This window comes from Diabrotica virgifera, chromosome 5, assembly GCF_917563875.1.
Source record: "Diabrotica virgifera virgifera chromosome 5, PGI_DIABVI_V3a".
In the NCBI taxonomy this organism is placed as follows: domain Eukaryota; kingdom Metazoa; phylum Arthropoda; class Insecta; order Coleoptera; family Chrysomelidae; genus Diabrotica; species Diabrotica virgifera.
In genome coordinates, this window is record NC_065447.1 from 246,717,054 (window position 1) to 246,742,315 (window position 25,262).

The window sequence follows — 25,262 nt, forward strand, 5'->3', positions numbered from 1 at the left end:
ATTTCGGTATAAATAAATAAATTTGTTTATTGCAAAATAAAAACACATACTCTATCCTTTGAAATAACACTTTTATTAGCAAAAACTTTATTGTTTATATATTTTAACTTAGAGAATAAAAGTTTATTATTTTTAAACATATGCAATTGTTTAAACAATATTTCACAAACAATAATAAAATTAGTTTGATTTTTGTGGAATTAAAATATTAAAATACAACAAAATATAGAGTAAGAAAATAATATATTAGATAAAGATTAGAATAAATTTTGGTGGAAATCAACTTGTGTGAATCGAACACCGCTGTCCTGCGCGTAGCACCAAAAATTAATGTTTATTTAAAAAATTTCCTGACGCCGTAGTAATTAATCGATTTTAATTTTGCAAATTGCAAATGAAAGGTACAGTACACTTCTATAAGGAAAAAAAGTTCAACTTGCTATCTGCTTTATTTTCAGTCCTGTAACATTTTGAAAAAATGAATTTTTTTTGCGAAAGCTGGATTGCAAAATTTATTTTGCGAAATATATTGAACCGATCTTAATGAAATTTACAGTATTATTTTACAGTTTACATAAAGTTTTTCTGGGTGAAATATGAAGGTCCTAAGTGTTTTGTATTCGCAATTATTGCTATTTTGCAACAAGGGTGACTATTTTTAAAAATTTTTACCAATTCTATATTGTAGGAAATTTAATTACGCAACTTTTGTGTCAGTAAAACTTTTCTCGGAAATGAATACTTTTACAGTTATATTCAAAAAACCAAAAAAAAATCGAATTGTTCCTTAAGTTTTTGACATTTTGATTATTTAAACAATGTTCCGGACCTTTTTGAGAGGGAGAATAACTCAAATATTATTATCTGATTTATTTTCAAGCAATTTCTGCAAAAAAAATTGAGTCACCTCTCAACGTCCATCTCAAAACAGATGCGCCCTGGACTAATAGTGGTTCGAGCAATCCTATGGTACCTTTCTACACGGCGCGCGGCGCGGCGGTTGGAACGTTCGGTGTAATGTGAAAGTTGCCATGGAATTGCTTGATCCACCATTGGAATATCATCGTGCATTCTAGCGATCGCGCGTTCAAATTAAAAACATTAACAAAATTATTTATAGAGGGCGCCCAAAAAAATTTTTTGAATTAAATTAATTGAGACAAAAAGAAGAATGTATATCTATAATTTATTTCATTCGAAATACATTTTACTGTTGTCCGAAAACAGGACAAAATGTTTTTTGATAAATAAATATTGTTTTTCGCTTAAATTCAATATTAAAGCTGCCACCCACCTGCCTGTTTATTTTTCAAATTAACATTTTTTTTTCTCTTTTCTGACAGCAGTAAAATGTATTTCGAATTAAATAAATTATATATGTACATTCTTCTTTTTGTCTCAATTAATTTCATTCAAAAAAATTTTTGAGCACCCTGTATAAATAATTATGTTAATGTTTATATTAGTATTTAGTAACAAAACAAAAGCAACTTTGACATGTAATAATGCGTTAGTTAGATAGCTCTACTCGAGTTACTTGCGAACAAAAAAAGAATGAAGAAAACTGCTCCATGGGAAGAAAATGCATTTTTTTAACTTATACCGATTTTGAACTTTGAGATTACATTTTCTCCGACCTAATTTTTGATTGGAATTTTGCTATTTTTGGTAATTTTCACTCGTAATATCGATAGTTTTTATTATAATAATATAATATATTATAAGTATTTTAAAGATATGAAAATTGGTGCGGAGAAAGAGGACCGAAATAAAAAGGTGATGGTTCGAAAATTATGATCCTATTGTTTATATATTTGCCTTAACTTCCGGTCAACTTTGACCGGTTGTATCTCAGGAACCACTTATCACAATTAAACGTTTTTTCTTTTAAAAGAAGCGTCCTGCCGCGTTTTCTCCAATACCGTTTTCATGATTTAATTTAATTTAATATTTCCAGAGATATTCTATTTGTTTATAAGCCAAAAAATTGTTTATAATTTTAAAATATTCCTGAGGCCGCTTAAATAGTCCAATTTCAATTCTGTAAAGTACATTAGATAGGTACAGTCTTTTTATACAAAAATCATAGTTATTCTTAGGTATCATAATTATTGTGGTTATTATAGCGACCGTAAATTTTTAATCAAATTCAATTGTTTGCTAAACTTCTCATTTAATTTCCATCAGCTTCTGGAATTATAATCTATACGAAAAGAGCTTTTATATTACCAAGTTATTTAATTATTGATTAAACAATAACTTATCTAAAATTTTAGTTGAAAATTAAAGATTTTGTTGTAAAAACCCTTATTTTCCGGGGAAAATTTTCGTCGAAGTAAATCGGGAAAAACACGCCTCTATGCAGAATTTAATTGCGGTGAATTTTTATTTGGGTGTTTTTGGTGTAAAGTTAAAATCTTTGGAGTTATAGAGCAAAAATTGAAAAAAATCCGATTTTCGGGCGCCATTTTGTTTATAAAAAAAAGTAGCACAATTATAATATTCGATTCCAGCAATAGTAGTGTTCGCGCAGTACAAATCGAACGTATTCAGAATAAGTTCGGGATTAGTTTCCAATGCGCAGGCGTCAACGTAAACTTATCCTGGACATGCTCAGGATTTTTCGCTCAGCGAACAATTTTCGGATTCGTAATGTAATGACGGGTTGCATACATTAAGGTTAGAGAAGGAAGCCTTTTGTTGACTCTTTCTTATTTCGAAATAAATGTCAAAAAAAAATGCAAATGCAACAAATTTGTATGTCAACAAAGAGAAAGAGAATAAAAGCAATAGGCAAAGGATTGTAACAAAAACGAGCGTTCGGGTATTTATTTACGACTTTATTATTTATTTATACAAGTTTACTTTACAAACTTTAGCTTTAGACTAAACTGTATTTACAAATATGCCCGTATTTATACCCAGTTGTTATTCTGGAACAATCGACGCCCATCTCTAGCTATCAGCGTGTTCCGCCTACGGGTCGTATGTTCGAGAAGTTCCTCCTCCTTTCCGCCGAGGCCTAGATCATTCGATGACGTCATTCTCGAGGTGTTTACTGTTATACGGCGGTCGGCCAAGTTTTCTCTTTTGTTACACTGCTCCCCTCTTAAGATCTGAGCGTCCCGATCAGCAACTCTAGATGAAGGCCCAGGATGACGGAATCTACACGACTCTCCAGCTCTGCATACACCCTTCAAGAAGAAATAGCAGTCTACTGTCTTTGAAGGGTATGACATCTTCGGGTTCATGCAACACACAGTAATTCGTACGCCAGTTTCTCTGAAGATCACTTCAAGCATGCTTCTCACAATCTTCCAATCCAGATTTTCTACTGCATGGCCTATTTTTGGTATAGCCAAATCTTCGATGTCATAATTACACACGATTTTCTTCAAATTAGTTAGAGCACGCCATATGTTCTCGTAGCTTGGCGTGTCCGTATAAGACTTCCTGGTCACTATATACAGCAAAGATCGAGGACCATCTTCCAATCGCAATACTCTTCCAATTTTAGGTTGTTGATTCCTTAACTCGTCCAGGCGGCCGAACTTTCTATTGAATACGGACGAGATTCCTTTAGTCATCTCGAGGTCTTGGGCAACACAGTGGGCTAGAGAGACGTTTTCTGGAACACCAACCAGATCTTGCTGAACTTCTGTGGTCACGCCGAATCTAGCACTCTTTCTTCCTGCGTAATTTGACATAAATTCCTTAAAACTTGGCTGTGCGGCATCTTTCATTTCCTGTTGGAGGACTCGGGCTTCTTCTGTTTCATTGGAGCCAGCATATGGTGCAAGACGATTTATGTGAATAACTTTTGGTTTACCGTTTGGCAACTTCTTAATTCTGTATATTACGTCATTTATTTTCTTCTTAACTTCATACGGACCTTTCCATTGTCTTTGCAGTTTAGGACACAGGCCTCGACGACGTTGTGGATTATAAAGCCAGACAAGATCACCTACTTCGAAGCTTTCATTCTTGCAGCGAGAATCATATTGATCTTTCATTCTGTCACTGGCTATCTGGATGTGTTGTCGGGCAAGTTCATGAATGTTGTTCATTCGTAACTTCAGGCGGTCTACGTATTCTTCGCCTGCAACATATTCCTCGGAAGGTCTGCAGCCAAACTCTAGGTCGCAGGGCAAACGAACTTCACGACCCAACATCAGGCAGGTTGGTGTTTGACCTGTAGTTTCATTCACGGCCGAGCGGTAGGCCATCAGGAATAAATGAATGTGTTGATCCCAATCTCGCTGATGTTCAGATACAACTTTGGACAAGTGTTGACCCATCGTTCGGTTCATCCTCTCGACCATTCCATCTGATTGAGGATGCAGGGGTGTTGTTCTGGTCTTATTGGCACCAATCAATTTACAAACGTTTTGGAAAAGAGCTGACTCAAAGTTTCGCCCTTGGTCGGAGTGGATCTCCAAGGGAACACCAAATCGGCTGAAGAATTCTTTAACAAGTACCTCTGCAACGGTAGCAGCTTCTTGATTCGGTAATGCATAGGCCTCGGTCCATTTCGTAAAATAGTCCATGGCTACCAGAATGTATTTATTTCCAGCATCGGTTTCTGGAAATGGACCTGCAATGTCGATTGCTACTCTTTCCATAGGACTTCCAACATTGTACTGTCTCATGGGTGCTCTCTTTTTACCAACTGGACCATTACCGGATGCACACAGTTCACATTTCCGGCACCATCTTCTTACATCATCTTTACAGTTCACCCAATAGAACCGTTCTCGAACCTTTTGCAGAGTCTTCGTAATACCAAAGTGTCCACCTGATGTACCGTCATGCAACTGACGCAATACTTCTGACACTTTACTTTTAGGTACAATCAACTGAAGCTTTGATTCTGTACCATCATCGTTCTCAAAGGTTCTGTACAGAAGATTATCTTTTAGTACCAGGCAATTCCATTGGCTCCAGTAGGCCTTGACTTCTGGACTACATGCACTAATGTTCTGCCAACTAGGTCTCTCACCTTGCCGCATCCAATCCAATACTCTTTTTATACATGGGTCATCTTCTTGGGCGTCTTGTAACTGTTCGGGCTGCCATTGCTCATTAACGACGGTGGTTCGTCTCACAGGGCAAAGCTGCTCCTCTACTTTAAGCCGGGGATTACAACTTTCACCGCATGGCCGTATTGAGGAAGCATCTGTATTTGAACCAACTCTTCCAGCCCTCTTCACGCGTCTCTTCGGGATCGTGTCACGAATCACCCTCCGTACCATTTCCACCAAACGTTCATCTATTCTCTTATCGCCTTTTTCCACGGTTATTACTCGATTGTTTCGTGAAGCTTGGCTAGCTCTTCGTGTTCCAAGGCAATAGCAAGTGCTTCATCTAAAACTTTCGGTCTTGCTAGTCGTAAAGCTTTCTGTAGTTCACTATCTTTCAGCCCATTGACGAAGGTATCTACCGCAATTTCTTCTAAAACGCTGTCTGGCACCTCTGGATAAGCCAACCGCACCACACGAGCCACATCTGCTTCAAATTCTTGCAGATTCTCACTTGCTCGTTGACTTCTACTTCTCAGTTGTGCTTTGTATACTTGTTGTAGATGGGCATCTCCATAGCGTTTTTCTAGACGAGTGAACAAGGTCTGGTAACATTTTTCTTGGCCCTTAGGAATTGATCTTAATATATCTGCAGCATCACTTCGCAAAGCAGCAGTCAAGGAAACAGCCTTTTCCTGTTCGGTCCAATGATTGGCGGTCGCAATAGCTTCAAATTGTCGAAGATATATGGACCAAGAGGACTTTCCATCGAATGGTGGTAATTTGAATCTCATATTATGCGACGTTTCGTCTCTCGGTAGTTCATCTTTCACTACAGGATCTAACGCTGCTGCATTAACTGATGGTTGTACTTTTGTATCGGTTATCATGCTCTGTAGTTGTTTGATCTTTTCTTCTACGGTCTCTACACTTTTCTGCATCTTATCGAATGTTCTAGAAACTTCTTCAAATTTCTCGTCATTCTGTCTACAAACGTCTTTAATTACTTGAGAAACACTTTCAAATTTCTCGTCGCTTTTTCTAGAAGTTTCATCGATCTTTTGAGAAACACTTTCAAATTTCTCGTTGTTCTGTCTACTAACTTCTTCGAGTTTCTCGTTGTTCTGTCTACTAACTTCTTCGAGTTTTTCGTTGTTCTTTCTAGAAGTTTCATCGATCTTTTGAGAAAGACTTAGACTTATCTTAGACGTTTCATCGATCTTTTGAGAAACACTTTCGAATTTCGATAAGATCGCTTGTTCTGCTGACTGGAAGTGGAACGTCTTTGGGTCATCTCCATTCTTCTTGAGGACCTCCTCGAGTCGTGCTTTCAGGACTTTCTTGGACCCTCTTGCTCGTACTCTTCTAATTGTTCACGGAGCTGTTTTAGCGAAAGTTCTTCTAGCAACATCTTTAGTCGGCACAGACGTACTTTTCAAAATGTCTTTTAAAAGTCTTTCCGAATACCGAACAATTAACGCATTCCGGTTATTCCCGACGAATAAAGTTCAAAATTCTTTTAAAGTCTCTCTGTAATTCACTTATTTATATCGCACTAAGTTTACCGAACACCGACACCAACTGTAACATGACTATTGTAATTACTTATAATTACAATAAAACTAGCGGTTCGTATTTATTTACGACTTTATTATTTATTTATACAAGTTTACTTTACAAACTTTAGCTTAAGACTAAACTGTATTTACAAATATGCCCGTATTTATACCCAGTTGTTATTCTGGAACAATCGACGCCCATCTCTAGCTATCAGCGTGTTCCGCCTACGGGTCGTATGTTCGAGAAGTTCCTCCTCCTTTCCGCCGAGGCCTAGATCATTCGATGACGTCATTCTCGAGGTGTTTACTGTTATACGGCGGTCGGCCAAGTTTTCTCTTTTGTTACAGGATTAACTTTCTATTCAATAATTCAATGCCTTTCTTTGAAGTTAGAAATTTGATTAGCGTCTTTCTTTATTATTTCGACAATATAATGTGGTTATTTCCACGCCGAAATCCTGCAATCCACAGTTTTGTAGAGAGTAAAAGATTGTTGATATTTAGATATAAAAATTACCTTTAACTTCCTGGGGGTTGAACATTATCTGAAGGAAGGAATAATTTAGTAAAGCAATCATTTTCAATTTTGATATGTATGTATTGAATTTAATGGGTTGTGGCATTGTGTTGTGGTTTATTACACCACAAAAATAATGAAATATAACAAGACACAAGAAATAGTTTCAGAATAAGTTTGAAGTGTTGTTTATGTTTCATTATATTCAATAAGAGACTAATTTAACTCATAAATTAAACTGAAAAATAAACCACAAGAAAATGTAGGTACTTATAAGCTCATTTAGATAGAAGAAATTAAGTAAAAACAGAGTACAATTTATTGTAATACATACTACCATAATAGATAATTATCGAATATCGAATGAAAATAATACTAGAAAAGGTACCTACTTATTTACAAACATACGAAATTGAAAACATTGACAAAAGCAACTAAAAAAGCTTTAATATAAGAAATATTAAAATTTGTGTAAAGAATATTTAAATGATACATCACTTTACATAATTTCAAAACTTTAAAAACCAGAATCTACATCTACAAGTTGTTTAACAAAACAATATTTTAGGTTAAGAATTGGAAGGAGTAAGAACAGAATGTCAAGAAATTCTTCCCAAATATTTTGTGCGCCTGTGCGAACTTAAAATCCGAAATAAAATCCTCGAACGTCGAGAGCGTATCCCGGACACGTTCAGGATCTATTTTCTGTACTGCGCGAACACCGAATTAAAAATCCGGAGGGTGTTCAGAGGGAAAGATTTGGACTCCGCGAACGCCCAATTTTGTAATGCGCAGGCGTTCTCCCTCTGGGTATACCCAGGATGCTCAAAGCTAATAAAATTGCTGATAAATAACTTTTCCCCAAAATGGCCTATTCTCCGATAATCTGCCCCTCTGCCCCTCTCTTTCCTTGTCTAAGATCTGCCCAGACTAAAGAAGCAATTTTAAGAATAGGTTACCGGCGACCCCACGTTGTGGTTGTTGTCGTCAGTTACCCGAAGTTGTGGTTCTAGGGTTAATTATAAAACTATACTGCGTTGTATTTTATTTTTATTTTCAGTTGTTTTAACTTAACGCGTAAAGCCGTTTTAAAATAAAAATTTTTGAAAAAATTCTGTGGAAAAAGTGGAGTGCTGATTTTGTTACATACTCATTTTGTATTATCCTGGAGGTATCTCTAAGATTTTGTTTTTTGAATTATCCAAATATCTCTTTTCTTTTAAAAGCTGTAAATAAAAAAACTGATTTGAAGGTTTATTTAATTAAAAATATCAAACGCACTAAAATTAACAACACAAAACAAAATTAACAACGAAACAAAACTATTCAATAGCGGGTATATCCACCTCTCTGTGGCTCAGTGGTAAGAGCGCCTAACCTTTGGATCGAAAGTTCCGAATGGTAGTGAGTTCGAATCCCATCAGGGTCAGGAATTTTTTCATTTATTATAAATTAATAAATGAAAATAGTTTCTGTCCTTGTGGGATCGGTACTCACCGGAGGGCCCGCAGACGTTCGGATACAATTAGCGTCTCTTTGCAAAGACAATGACGTCGACTTTGCAAAGTAACAAGGCACTTACTCAACACACACACTACACATTACACCTGAGTTAGTGATAAGTTATCCAATTACGTGGCTAAAGGTTCTAGTTCTAAACCAAGGCCAGAATCAGAGAAAAAAAAATATCTACCTCTCACAGCAACGACTGCTCGCAATCTGTTTGGCATCGAATAAACATAATATGTGTTATACTTGCCTGGGGAATAGCTCGGTATTCCTCTACCAGGGCCATAACTGTACCAAATTTTCTGGAGGCGGGCGATGGTCCATAAATGCTCTATATTCTATACTCTATAGGATTGAGATCTGGGCTGCATACGGTCCATTCTAATCTGATAGACCCAACCTCTATTTAAGATATTTATGTTTATCGAGTCAATCAGTGTTTTTATTTACAAAAAATTGCGCAGCTCTTACAAGAAAAGAGATATTCGGATAATTCCAAAAACATCATCTTAGTCGTGCCCCCGGGATAATACGAAAGGAGTATGAAACAAAATCAGCTCTTCAATTTTTTCACAGAATTTTTTAAAGGTAGGAGAAAATACAACGCTTCCATTCAGCCCTGTATTCGCGGTATGCAAGTACTTGGAGGCGATACGAGAAACGATCGTGCGTGAATAGCGGAGAAATCTTGCAACTTTTTTAAATAATTCACATTGTCAATTGAAATTGTCAAATTGACGTATATTTCATACCTACTGTCATTGAAGAAGAAAAATTATATGTTGCTCACAATATTGATATGATATGCAATTATTATATAAAAGTATGTATATTTAATATTGTATTTGCTTGCAGTACTGCATTTTAATAATTAATTTTATTTACTACATACAATTGTTTACCTTTTAATAAACATAACCTAAATCTTACTTTTTCTTCTTATAATTTTTTTGGGCTATGGCCTTGACAATTATCCAGCAACCAGGACCAATATGATTGGCCAATATAATTAAAAGTGCGAAAAAAGTTGCCGAGCTATGAAACCAGGTGTCGCTTTTCCGAACTTGCAAGGTCCCAATAGTGCAATCTACGGAAAAATTTTAGTTGCCGGAATAATAACAAACGGTATCAATACATGTACCTACAAACTGATGCAAGAATCTTGAAAATCTGAGTACAACAGTGGCGTGCGGTGACTTTTTCGAAAGGGGAAGCGATTCAATAAGGATATAAAAATATTTTCTTAAGGGTCGAGCAACTTTCCACCTGATAACACTCTGATGCGCAGGGGCTCTCTATCAGCAAAGTACTTAATTATGTGAGACGTCCTGCGTACAAGGACTCACACACTAAATCCGTGACGCGTGAATGCGTGAGGCACTCTATTCCCGCTATTTCTAGTGACTAGTGACCTATCATTGATTTGTATTGCTAGCTCGGGCCTTGAGTCCTCGCGCCGGGCTTGGTTTTCTAAAGAAGAATCCTATTTAAAAAAAATATACTCCGAGGCATTTTCCACAACACACAACTTTCACTAAAATGACACTTATTTATACTCGAGGTCTATTCTCCTATCAACTTCTGATAATTGTTTAATGCAGTATTTTTTAATGGATAATAGGGCTAACTTTCAAAGTCTGTCTTCGCTTGTTGAATTTCTTTTAAACTCTTAATTTGAAACTTTTAATGCATCTTAATACTGCAAAACTTCGCTCAACTGATGCACTTGTGGCTGGGATAGTTAGTAGTACTAATTCACACAACTTGACCACTTCACACAGCGACTTGTTTAAACCAGTAGTTATAAAGAAATCCCAGATTTCTGGGTATTTCTTTATCATTCATGTCAGTTGTAGTGTTGCCCAAAATCGGTCTTGGTCTTGCAGTCTTGGTCTTGTTCTTGCGTTTTCGCAAGACCAAGACCGCCTAATTTTAGCAAGACCAAGACCAAGACTTACCGTGCAAGACTTAAGCAAGAACAAGACTAAGCCTGCGAGACTCTTGCGTCTTGCGGTTAGAACTGAAGGTCGTTTTAGGGAATATATAGGAGAATAAAATATTTTGCACAGCCTTTCCCAGCATACGATTTCTTCGCTCTGAACTTAATTGTCCAGGTTTTTGGTACGAGTGTACCAATCAAACTGTGTTTTTAAATACATATTTTCTTAACATTCTGTTTTTTAATTCATTCGTTTATGTTGGATAATAAAAAACTTAGGTACTTTTTTAACTAGCCATGTTTTTCATCAATGCTGGGTGTTTTAAATAAGTATGGTAACCTTACAAAGTAATTCAGCGCAAAAAATAATGAAGTTTGATTTATAAACATAGTATGTCCTATTAGAGGTAAAATTCAATGGCTACACTTCGTAGTTGATGAGTTTTTCCATGAACACAATTATTGGATATTGAGAAGTTAATGAATTTATCTCCATAATGTATCATATTATCATGACGTTGGGATTCAAAATGAAACAGGTAATGAATACAATGTTAATAAATAATTAAGTAAATAAGTTTATACAAAACAGTTGCCTCTATACAAAATCACATGTGATAGAAACAGAAGTAATGTTATTGTTAAAATATCAACATCCACTTTATACATAATACAAAGGTACTATATGTACCTTTAAAGGTACATATAAAGATAAAGGTACCTATATGTACAAAATTTTGCTGACTTACAACTACTAACAATCTATCAAAAATAACAGTCTATTCTTTAAAAAATGAACAATAAGTTTCGTTGTTTGAAAATAAATGCCATTATTCCGGCGTTTATGACAGCCACAAAAAGTCGCCCGCTCAAAATAGATAATGTTACCCATTATGTAAGGCGTGGCTATCTGTTACAAAGAAATTTAAACCCATATTTTTTTAATCAATTGCCGAACAGAGAATGCACACGAATAATATACAGTTTCAACAATTCAATATACATAACACACAAGTCGCAAAATAGATTACCTATGTAAGATATATATTTGCTACAAAGAAATAATTTAAACTCATTTCTTTAATCAATCGCAGAATAGATAATGAACACAAAAATAATAAACAGTTATGTTTAATAATGTATTGTTTGAAAGATCACTAAATATGTATTACCGATTAAGCACTTCAGATTGTAAGGAAAAATTCACTAAGGGCAATAATACGTTTTAATGAGTTTTACCCTGAAACCGAAATTCACAATCATGCACTTAGTGAAGTATACCATAAATAATTATCTCAGCAAATAGAATACAGCCCCAGGTGATTTCTCCAGGGCTGGACAGTACCGTATTGAGTTCAAATTGATGAAAATGTCAAAATCTCAAAAAAGTGCACTTATTGAGTTTTACCTCTAATAGGAGGGTATGTCCGCAAATGCTTCGTTTCCGGAATAGGGGTATTAAAATTTTTCTTACAAACTAAGGATTTATTTATTACTCTAAAACCTGTTGAGATATGCAAATGAAATTTAGTGAGTTTTATGAGGTAGTTATTGCGCATTTTTGACATATAATTAAGAATTTAATATTCACCATTGGCATGCATACGTAACATCACTCGTTTGTTTATAATTACCCCTTAAAGTTTGCCATACTTATTTAAAAACACCCTGTATTAATGAAAAACATGGCTAGTTGTTAAAATACCTAACTTTTTAGTTATACAACATAAGCGAATGAATCAAAAACAGCATGTTAAGAAAACATTAGACTACAGTTGGGTTTTAATTTCAGTATTTTACATGCTAGAATATTCCACAAAATGATGCGAACTTTGAGAAAAAAACACAGTTTGATTGGTATACCCGGTGTCCGGTATACAATGACACTTTACCTCTCTAGCAACAATATTTTTCCAGCGATATTGTTAAAGAATACGGCTCTATAGCCTTATACATAAGGCTAACAAGTGAGATATTGAAGAGTAAGTTTCACTCTGCTTGTGAAGCAGCTGACGTGCCATCAAATCTGAATCCCATACTGGTCTGTCCAACCCATCGTAGTGGATAAAAATTAGAACTGGCATTAACATATTGTGCAGATCTGTCACCGAATTGAATGCTTTTCAAATCACAGATAGTGAATAGCAAATACAACTAAAAAATGCATGTTTCTAATAAACTTTAGTTAGTTAGAATATGGGCACGGATCGCTTACACCGTGAGTTCAAACCCCACCCGGTGTCAGAGATTTATTAATTTGGTTGGTTTTTACTACGGCTATGATATTCAATCTTAAAATATATCTACTCTGTTACATTGTTCTAAGATATGAAATATGCTAATGGGCAACTGCGAGACTTGCAAGACTCTTGCTGCAAGACCAAGACCAAGACCGGGAGCGCAATACCAAGACCAAGACCAGGTGTACTGGCGCAAGACCAAGACTATTTAAGTCTCGTCTTGGTCTTGCATTTGGGCAACACTAGTCAGTTGTTTCATAAATGATACTTAACTGAGAATGCAAAGCTGGGATATCAAAAAATTTTCATTATTTAATCGTAATGACATAAATTCCTCTGTGGGAAATTTTGGTGAATTATAATTAGAAATATTAAGATTATATATAATTCTACAAACTTTAAATCGTTAAAATTTTGAAAGCTAGAATTCATTTGTTGTAGAATATTATCAAAAGGTCTCTTTGTTTCCTCTGTTTTCTCTGTCTCTCTGTCTCCGAAATTATCAATCTTCATTATTTTTCTTTCATGGTCAAACCCCATATGTTCAGTTCTATCCCAAATATTTTTAAACTGCTCTCGTTTTTTTAATTATCGTATTAATAAAGTCATCAATTTGTCTTATACGAAATGCAATACCATTTGATTTCTGTAAAATGTCAAATAAAAGATCAGTAAAAGGAAATATTTCTGCAAAAAATTTAAATCGAAATATTCTTTAAGCGAATGTATGTAATACCTAAGCACCCCTTAGCAGCAGTAACAGTCGGAGCATCTCACTTTCGGGAAGGCGATACGACGAGCGCTTCCATGGCATACCAAAATTCGCGCGACTAGTGGGTGCGGTCATTGAACCCTGACCAATTTTAAAAGGGACAACTGCATGACAAGCGGCGATTTTGAGATGCGCTTCTGCCAGGAGTGGACCAAATAGTTGAATTGTGTGCATATTGAGTTCGTTCGTACGCGATTAATTTTTAATATTTTTCAATGCCTATTGGCTAGGTAATATGTAGATTATTTGGATTAGGGAAAGAAATTATTTAATATTAATTAATAATATATTTTCTTATATCGACGAATAAATAATGAAGCGGCGCTTCCCCCACTTCCATGGACCGCACGCCTCTGGAGTACAAGATAATAAAGTTATAAGTTGTCAAACTTAATCAAAAATTTTTAGTGGAGGAATTTGTGCCGGTGAGTGTAGTTCGTACACCAAATAAATAAAACCAGTCCATTGGTTTCATTTTTAATATTAATGTAGTTTCAAAAAAACAAAAGCATGTTGTAGGAGGATTGGCGTGCACCGACATTGAAACTGAACAAATAAACATATACATCAACTGCAAACAATAACAAATACTAGAGCACACATAAAAAACCTCTTATCTTAGTTAACTTTTCCGTTTTTTTAACTAAAGTTCCCCTTAGTCAATTATGTAATAATTAAATAATGAGAAGGAAATTTATAGATAACTTATTTCTTTCGTTTATTTGCTTTTAATTTATGCAAAAGTCGATTTGTAACGTTCGGAGCGGCGCGGAGGTCGATAATCCCGATTTTCTTGTATTTATTTTTAGAAAAAGGTTAAAAAAAATTTCCGGCGTTTGCTTTTAAAATTCAATTGAAAACAAGTGTTCCATAACCACGTATCTCGTTTCCTGATAAATTTATTATTATGAAATTTTGATCCGCTCTATAGATAATTATCATAAAATACAACAGTGTCTGATAAACTTACTAGCCGCAATTTTATAATAATTACGATTACCTATTCATATTATAGGGGAGAGTTGGACAAAACGGGATACCATTCTTGTTTATTTTTATTACGGAAAAAATGTTAAAGAAATTATCATATTATTATTTTTTATATGTATAAGATTTATTGAAGCACACAAAAACATATTTTTAGCTATTTTTAATGACTGGAAAATAGTAAAAGAAAAATATTTATTAAAGTCCTGCACATCTCGTTTTAGCATACCACGGTTGGATAAAACGGGATAGGTTCACAATATTTAATTTTTTGCATAAAACTATCTAAAAAGTATAGTCTAGGCGCCAGAGGGGTAACCGTGTCCTTTTCAATTCTGATGGACAAACTCAACGGTTTCTTATGGGTTTTTGGCTGCTGATTACGAATTTCGAGGGTGGATTTCGATCTGAGTGGTCAAAAAATTGTTATAAACAATTTAATTGTTTATAAGGCTCTGGCTCAAACTAAAAGAAACAAAAAAGAATGTTTAAAATAAAATTTGTTCGTTATTAAAAAACGAAGAAAAAAACGTTTACTAAACTTAAATCCAACAATTATAACTTGGACAGTGGAGTCAATGAAGGTGAATATGAGCTATTACCTCCGATTTCGTTGAACCTCCATCGATTTGAATGAAAATTGGTGAGTGGTTAGAGGATATCTCAAGGAACAAAGGTGACATGGTGCCAACTTGCGCTTTTACCATGGGGGTGGATGCCATCCCTTCTCGGGGTTGAAAATTATTTTATTGAAAATAATCCCATAATTCGATAGAGGAACAAATTCTAAGCAAAATTTATTATATAAAGTTATTAAAATAAATCAAAACTTTTTGAGTTATTAAAGATCAAAAATTTTAATTTTTCTTGAGAAAAATTCATGTTTTTAACCGATTTTTCATCAATAACTCAAAAACTATAAGTTTTTACAAAAAAGTTATTATTATCAAAATTGAAACTAATAAAAAATTAAATAAACTCCTTGCTAGAAAAACCTTTTAATGTTAACTAAAAGTGAGTTATAGGTAATTAAATGTATATTTTTTTCCGCGAGTAAAAAAATCTACGTATTCAAGCTGAAATAATGGGAAAATGATGCATTTTATAACATAAACTTATTAAACATTTGTCAAAGTACTTAAAAATACCTATCAAATGAGCCCCCGAACATGTTCACATCATTAAAATTTATGCTCAAAAAATTTTTCAAAATTTATCTTTTAAAAATCTTTCCAAAAAATGTTACTGTTTTTTTTTAATAACTTCGTTCATCTTTACAATGTCAAGTTCATCTAAAAACCATTTGAAAGTTAATTTCAAGTACTATTTCACCACGTTGAGCTTAATCTTTTAAACCCCTTATTTTTTTAAAATATAAAAGGTTAAATGGCCCCGGTTGCATGGTTTTCACAGCAAAATTTAAGATTTAAACGTTTTTATCTCGGTTATTTTTTACCCTATAGAAATAGTAGAACAGGTAAAGTATGTGTCACAAAAAAAAACTAAAATTTGGTTATATATCATTTTTACGTGTATTGAGTAGTTTTGGAGTTTTTATCAAAAGAATATGAAAATTACAATAATTTTAAAAATTATGATTTTTTTAAATTATATCTTTTTTTCAAAAATATGCATTTTAAACCGGTCAAAATTATTGAAATCATTAATTATGCTAATATAAAGAAGTTCTTGTAAGGATTATTATAAATTTTATTTTTTGTGGAAATCGCGTATGTTTGATTTTTCACTTTTTCCTAAAAAATTCCAAAGGGTTCTCTTATTTTCATCATAACTTGCTTAATTTTGATGCCATTAACTTGTTCTTAAGCTCATTTGATAGGTATTCCGAAGTACTTTAACAAATGCTTAGCAGGTATATTTTATAGATTGCATCGTTTTCCCGTTATTTAAGCTTGAATACTTAGATTTGAGTACTCATCGAAAAAAATTCGCATTCAATTGCCGATAACTCACTTTGAACTAACATTAGTTTAGTTCTTTAAGTGAGAAATGTATTAAATTTTTTATTATCTTCAATTTCAGTAATAATAACTTTTTTCCAAAAGCTTATAGTTTTTGAGTTATACGTGAATAACCGATTTAAAACATGCATTTTTTTACGAAAAAATAAAATTTTTGGTCTTTAATAACTCAAAAAGTATTGAGTTATATAAATAACTTTATATAACAAATTTTGCTTATAATTTGTCCCTCTGTCGATTTATGGTATTATTTTTAATAAAATAATTTTCACCCCCGAGAAGGGGTGTCATCCACCCCCAGGGTAAAAGCGCAAGTTAGCATCATGTCACCTTTGTTCCTTGAGGTATTCTCTAATTACTCACCAATTTTCATGAAAATCGATGGAGGTTCTACGAAATTGGAGGTGAAAACCTTCAGTGACTGCACTAACTCAAGATATTGTAAAATTAGTGCACAATGCAAATTTCAAAATAAGTATTTTTCGAAGCTTTATCGATCGTAACTCGGCTTCTACTCATGCAAATGAGCCTTAGATGGCTTCATTTTAAAGCCTCATAAATAGGCTTTCAAACAATGTTTGGTAAATTACTCTATCTTCATTTATTTTAAAGTTATACTCGTTTAAAGTTATAATTTTCTTTAAAAAATTGTACATTAATTTGTTTATAAGGGTTTCAAGTAAATTTGAGCTATAAACATTTATACTTTAATTAACAATAATGATAGAAGAACTTAAAAGGAATAATTTGAGCTTAAGAAAATGCTCGTAAGTTTATTTTTGGTCAAGATGACGATATTTTAATGGCGAGCTATGAGGCGCAACATCGGCTCACAGTCAAGTATTTAACGATGCTTTATCGATCGTAACTCGGCTTCTACGCATGCAAATGAGCCAATATGTGATATCCATATAATAATGGATCGAGTTATTTTGCAGCATCATCATTGCATATAAAACGAGCATTTATGTTGTGGCGGCATACACACAATTGACGTGCCTTGATGATGCTGCAAAAGAACTAGATCCACTTTATATGGATACTATCCACTATCCACTGGATATCTATATAATATAGATTATATCTATATCGTATAGATAATTAGACTCTGAAGCCCCAGAAACTTTTAGTTTTACTGCCTACAAGAACAGACTTAGTACCACCACGTAACTGTAAAAATTGCTCTAAGAACTTATGCAGATGTCAAAAAGCTGAGATTCCCTGTATATCTCGATTCAGATGCATGAAACAAAAAGTTTGTAAAAATAGTATTAATAAATAATATCAACTTACTTTTGGTTTTTTCTGAAATGTTAGTTTTTAATGTTTGTTTTTCTCATTTAGTACAAAAAATAGAAGACAAAGTAAATAGAATGAAAGGTGATACGAGGTACAGTATGATGATTTAATTATAAGAATTATATGATAAAATTATATTAGGCTCTTCAAAAATGAAAAATGAAGATAACGTATATATACATAGAAATTATAATTTGCATCGAGAAGTTAGCGCGTGAACCTTTACGCGGTGAGCCGATCTTGCGCCTCAGAGCGAACTATAATAAAATGTCGATATCTTAGCCAAAAATAAACTTACATACATTTTCGTAAGCACAAAATGTTCCTTTTGAGTTCTTCTATCATTATTGTTAATTAAAGTTTAAATGTTTATAGCATAAATGTGTTTAAAACTCTTATAAACAAATTAATGTACAATTTTTTTAAGAAAATTATTACTTCAAGTGGGTATAACTTTAATACAAATGAAGATCAAGTAATTTAACAAACTCTTTTTGGAAGCCTATTCATGAAGCTTTAAAATAAGACCTACGGCTCATTTGCATGCGTAGAAACCGAGTTACGATCGATAAAGCTTCGAAAAATATTTATTTTTCAATTTGCATTATGCACTAATGTTACAATATTTTGAGTTAGAATTGTTGGATTTAAGTTTAGTAAACGTTTTTTTCTTCGTGTTTTGTCAACGCACAAATTTTATTTAAAACATTCTTTTTTATCTCTTTTAGTTTATGAGCCAGAGCCTTATAAACAATTAAATTGTTTATAACAATTTTTTGACCACTCGGATCGAAATCCACCCTCGAAATTCGTAATCAGCAGCCAAAAATCCATAAGAAACCGTTGAGTTTGTCCATCAGAATTGAAAAGGACACGGTGACCTCTATTTGGCGCCTAGACTAGTAAATTTAACGACGTTCTACACCTTCGGCAAAGAATTAAGGGTTTGCATGAAATTTTTATTATGTTATAGTTTACTTCAAAAAACTAAGACTTGATTTTTTAAAAATTGTTTTACCGTGCCGTTTAATTACTATGTATTAAGGTTCAAAATTAAGTTTTAACATGGGCTCTTATGGGAATTCTTAAAATTTTGACCCAAATTTACGATTTTCAATTATTTGTACTTTAAAGGTTTTTTTGTAAGGAATAACATATTAAAAAATGAGGATTGTTTACCGTACCATTATTAAATAAAAGTGAAAATACTGTTTCGAAAATACTGTTTCGCTCTTAAAAAGTTAATAACTTTTGACCCAAATTTACGATTTTTAATTATTTGTGCTTAAATTAAAAGGTTTTTTTGTAAGGAATAACATATTAAAAAATGAGGATTGTTTACCGTACCAGTATTAAATAAAAGTGAAAATACTGTTTCGAAAATACTGATTCGCTTGCATATAAGTTTCCCTCCTTTCCTCTGAGAGGCATACCCCGCAACGAAGGTGTAGAACGTCGTTAAGTAGATATAAGACTGCAAAGCAAAATTTACCTTTGAAAAAACAATATCTTCAGTAGTCAGAAGCAGTCCAAGGATCAAAATCTATATGATGCCGAAAGGCGCTTTTACCATGGGGGTGGTTGCCACCCCATCTCGGGGGTGGAAATTTTTTATTATATTTTGACCGCAAAAGTTGGTAAAAACATTCATTCTAAGCAAAAAATGTTTTATACATTTTTTGATAAAATCAATAGTTTTCGATTTATTCGCTATCGAAAGTGTTAGTTTTATATCGAAAAAATTAATGTTTTTAATCAGTTTTCTGCTAATAACTCAAAAAGTTTTCGTTTTATCAAAACAACTTTACTTAACAAAAATGTACCTTGTGAAAAAATAAACGGTTTTTTTTAATTTTCTTTAACGTCAATAGTAATCGAGTTATAATTTATTATCTTCTTCGTCAAATGCTAAATATTGTAGTTTCAAAGTCAAAAGACGGATAAACTATGCATTTTTTGAGGATAACTTGTTGAAACTAATTTAAAGTATTTAAAAATATCTATCTCCAGAAATACAAAAAAAGTCTCTGGCTCAAAAATTACGTGACATAATGAAAAGAATGTCAGTCCCTAGAGGAAAGGATGCAAATATGGGCTACCCATTTTGTTTTTCTTTGTAAAAAAAGAATAAAGATTCTGTTTTATTTCCAAAGGTATGTAAGAATACCTACATTTAGTTATTTATAACCTGCCCAAAGTTCAAATTGATTAAAAAATATACAAGTGTTTTAAATGTACAAATAATGAAAAATTGTACTTTTGCGCCGTTTGAATAATGATCCTAAATATGGGCTACCCCGAAAAATGTGTCTTAAATTTGTGTGAAGTGAGATAAATGCGTGACAAATATATTTTAATATCTAAAATACAAAAAATACATCAAATAACCCATATGCTAAAACTATTTGCAAACGTCACACACATATTCTTCTTTTTCGGCCCCAGCGCACTCGTTATGTGCCCACAAATGGCACAGAAGCACTTGACCCATATTTCACCAAGATTATACTCTGAAAAAAGGGCTTCGCAAAACATACACGTTACGTCAGCTGCGTCTTGTGGAGGCTGTGTAGAAGGAAACTCATTGTAATCACTCTCATCATCTGCAGGCACATATTCCTCCTCATCCTCGCTACTAGAACCCGATTTCTTTTTTTGGTTCTTTGTGACTTTGTTAACCTGCTTACGTTTTCCTTTTTTATTCCTTTTTGTTTTCTTTTTCTTTGCCTTTTCCTACTTCGTTTTGCCTACATTGCTACATTGTTCTAAATATGGGCCACTAGCCCATAATGAAAACAGAGGCATAGCCCATATTGTAAACACGCTTGCTTTGCACAACAAAAGAAGTTATGTCTAAAAGCAGACAATTTGAAGAAAACTCATTAGCATATATCAAAGACTAATAATAGAGCTTCAACGTGACACAGACGTTTTTTTGAAATTCGTGTTTATTTTTAAATACTGGAATTTATCAACTTACCCGAAAAAGTTTTGACACTCGCACCAACCGATAAACAATTATTATAAACTGGGAAATATCTACCACAGTGGCGACATCGCTACGGTGATAGTTTAACTTCGTCAAATACCGTTTGCAATAGTCAAAATGTAGAGATCTGCAACGAATAGCTGTGAAACCCACCTAGCCCATATTACAAGACCAGCCCATATTTGCAGCCTTTCCTTTTTTCAGCGAAAAAGTGATCGAAAACAACCTCCTAATCACCACCCTAATTAAAATTACTCATTGACCTTATTTGGTCTTCTTTATTTATGTATTATTAATAGGTTCTAGAAGTTTGACCGGCTTAGAATGATTAGTTTTTAAAAGAATGGAGTTAAAAGCGAATAACGAATTTTTGTAGTTTGGTAAAAAATGCACTTTTCTTCAGAATAGTAAGATTAGCACCAGAGATACGAAAAAATGTTTTAATTTGAAATTGTAGCTTATTTAATTCCCAAGAACTTGGGTTGCAAAAATTTTTTCTACGGCAAAAATTGAGTGAGCTATTGACAGGTAAAACTTTTAATAACATGCAAAAACCACCTTTACTAACCCTTTCAAAGTCACCTCTTTTTGCGACTGAGGTTTTTAAAAGGATTAATATTAACAGCCTTATAGATCTTGTAAAAATCTACAATATTATTTTTTACCAAACTTTCTTACAAATCAATTATATTACAATTTACGACAAACACAAGTTCATTTTCCAATTAGTATAGAATATCTAATAAGTTGTCATAAAATGGAAATATTTAAATTACTCATTAACTACTTGAGAGAAACAAATATAGTCATTTAAGTGAAATAGGTAAATATCTGTGGCAAAAAGTTTATCTAATGCCATCCCCTCTTTGTGAACACACACACACAAGTGAAATAGGTATAAATATAACAAAACTAATAAATTGAGGTAAAAATAAAATAAAAATCTGTGGCTAACGGACCCGCATCCAAGCCATTTTTTCTCTCACACACACACCAAACTTTCTAAGATAAAAAATAAAAAAGTTACGGTTAAAAAATCAATATATTTTAAAGAGAAATGGAGAAATCCAATTTGAAGCACAATAATGTAAGTTAGCGGTGTTTTTAGTCGTTGGCCTTATTCATTCTTAGGCCCTTATGTATTATTAATAGATTCTAGAAGTTTGACGCTCAGAATGATTAGTTTTTAAAAAACTGGAGTTAAAAGCGAATAACGATTTTTTGTAGTTTGGTAAAAAATGCCATTTTCTTCAGAATAGAAAGATTAGTATCAGAGATACGAAAAATGTTTAAATATGAAATTATAGGTTATTTAATTCCCAAGAACTTGGCAAAAATTGAATGAATCGTAAATGAGACCTATATAGAAAAACATTGATTTTTTCGATATAAAACTTACACTTTCGATAGCGAAAACTATCCATTTTATCAAAAAAAAACGTATAGAACATTCTTGCTTAGAATGAACGTTTTTATTAACTTTTGCGGTCAAAATATAATAAAAAATTTCCACCCCCGAGATGGAATTTCCAAAAAAAAATTATTTATTAAATAAAATAATAATATTATCAAAGGTAATACCACGAGTCCTCTAAATTTTATCGATAAATTTTTGTGTTTTCACGAAAACTTCTTTATTTGGTAAAATTACGAAAACAAACCGAATGATAAAATCACGAGTCCGAAGGACGAGTGATTTTACCCTAAATAAAGAAGTTTAAGTATGAAAACGAAAAAATTTATCAAGCAAAATTTAGAGGACGAGTGGTATTTGAAAAGATTATTTTGTGAACCAATATGTATTATTAGTAAATACGGGCATCTGTGAAATATTTTTAAGACAACTAGGATCAATGTCTTAAGTAGGTTATAGATAAATTATTTTATGATTTAAAAATGAACCAATTTATTTATTATATTGTTAATACATAAAAAACTGTTTAAATCGAAAATGAACAATTATTAAAAACACAATTTTTATAACTAATATGAGATTTTCCAATGTCGTTCGTAACGTCTAATCTGTCATCACTTTCAGTATCATTAGGGTACCTTAAGTTTTATCAGGGAAGAGACTGTTTTATCAAGGAAGAGGCTGTTTTATCAGTATTACACTCAATGATTGGCTAGAACGACGCGTGGTGATTGGCTGAAAAAGCAAAAACGTCAGAATTTGACAGGTGAAAAAAATAATCAATATAATCTGTACAATTTATAAGACTATACAAATCAAAGAAAATACCATTTTGCAATAGACACAATTGATTTGTTTTTATTCCAAATTGAAAATAAAATGTGACAACTGTCAGATTTAACTAAAATGTCATGTTAGAATAAATGTCATAAATGTGTATTATCACGGACTTACCTTTTTTTCTATAATTTGTGACGCACTGAAAAATGGTCATGAAAAGGAGAATACTCTGCCGATTGAAGTTTTGTCTACTTTATTTCTTTTATGATGTTAGCGTCTGTTCTTCCATTTTCTTTATTTAATCTTTTTAGGTATTAAAATTTTGGCGCATTCTAACTGTACCAGTTGTTTCTATCCATTGACTGGCTCAGTAAGAATGTATTGAGGAAGTGCAGAGGTATGCTGTGTATCACTAAAATATACTGTCCGTTTCACATCAGATTCCTCATAAAAATACATCAACTAAATAAACATTTTGTTTTCTTTCAGACACCTCAGAAAGCATCCATCTGGATGCGATAATGAAGACGCAGGAATGGCAGCAGAAATGCACGAGGATGAAGAATTTCAAGGTGGTGTCGAAACCCGAAAGGCACGAACCAAAAACCTCAGAACACAGAACGAAAAAACTGGAACACCGGAAGAAGTACGCCCGAAGTTTGAAGACCGGCACTCTTTCGGCGTTAACTGCTGCTAGTAAGTTTTAATAAATTTTCTTCTTCTTCTAGTGCCTACTCCACTAATTAGGGGGCCGTCCATTAATCACGTGATGTTTTTTTTGGCATTTTTTAACCCTCCCTCCCCCTTGGTGATACATGGTGAGGTTTAAAACTAACCCCCCCCCCTTCCCCTATATCACGTGTATTTTTTAGTATCTACAAAAATTCTTCCTTTGTATATTTTTGTTTCCCGTTAACCCACAATTCATTAAATTCTTTTTGAGCAACACCAGGATTTTTTCCTTTCTTATACTCTATAAATAGTTCTTTATACAGATCACCTAGCTTAGACATTGTGATGAAAAAAGTAGGAAGTTAAAAACAGTTTAAACGCTTGTATTCAGTGACAAAACAAGGGAATAAAACTGACAGGATTTTGAGAATTTCCAATTCATCAGATAGTAGGTAAAACACATGTAAGGCTCATAAGTAAAAAGTCGGAGAGGCCGACAGAGTCCCGGTCAGTATTCCTATTTAGTGGAAACATATGCTACATTCACAACAAAACGCTTTGAAATGGGTCGCTTCTTATCATAACATTCAACATAATTTGGGTGGAACCAATTTGCTGGGTTGTGTATATTATGAAAGAGAAATGGATTTTTTTAATATTAGTCACAGCAATGCCGCTTTCGATTTTTGTACGCAATTGACGAAAAAATAAATACACGTAACGGGTTAAGTATCGCGCATTTTCCGAAAAAAATACACGTGATATATTACTACACCCCCCCTACCTCCTTGTAATGTTTCGTGATTTTTTATGGACCCCTCCCCGCCCCTTTCGAGCATCACGTGATTAATGGACAGCCCCTAGTCTAGGCGCCAAATAGAGGTCGCCGTGTCCTTGTCAATTCTGATGGACAAACTCAACGGTTTCTTATGGATTTTTGGCTGCTGATTACGAATTTCGAGGGTGGATTTCGATCCGAGTGGTCAAACAATTGTTATAAACAATTTAATTGTCTATAAGGCTCTGGCTCATAAACTAAAAGAGATAAAAAATATTTGAAATAAAATTTGTTCCTTGATAAAAAAACGTTACTAAACTTAAATCCAACAATTAGAACTTAAGATATTGTAAAATTAGTGCAGAATGAAATTGCAAAATAAGTATTTTTCGAAGCTTTATCGATTGTAACTCGGCTTCTACGCATGCAAATGAGCTTTAGAAGGTCTCATTTTAAAGCTTAATTAATAGGCTTCCAAAGAAAGTTTGTTCAATTACTTTATCTTCATTTGTTTTAAAGTTATACCCATTTGAGGTTATAATTTTCTTAAAAAAAATGTACATTAATTTGTTTATAAGGGTTTCAAGCAAATTTGAGCTATAAACATTCAGACTTTAATTAACAATAATTATGGAAGAACTCAAAAGGAACATTTTCAGCTTACGAAAATGTCCGTAAAGGTTCACGCGCTAACTTCTCGATGCAAATTATAATTTCTATTTCTACAGTAAAACCTCCGTTAACCGAAATGGCTTTCAATAATTTCGTCAATAAAAAATTAAATTAAAAAAGGCTATAAAATTAAGG

General features: G+C 33.2%; 1 protein-coding gene across 1 annotated transcript in view; it reads left to right on the forward strand.

The window, feature by feature from the left end:
* The window catches only part of LOC126884763 (KAT8 regulatory NSL complex subunit 1), a 111,389-nt gene that overhangs the window by 71,254 nt on the left and 14,873 nt on the right, over positions 1 to 25,262 (forward strand). The window contains exon 3 of the mRNA XM_050650981.1: positions 23,495 to 23,701. Within this exon, the coding sequence (XP_050506938.1) occupies positions 23,495 to 23,701 (207 nt within the window). The remainder of the gene's footprint in view (positions 1 to 23,494; positions 23,702 to 25,262) is intronic.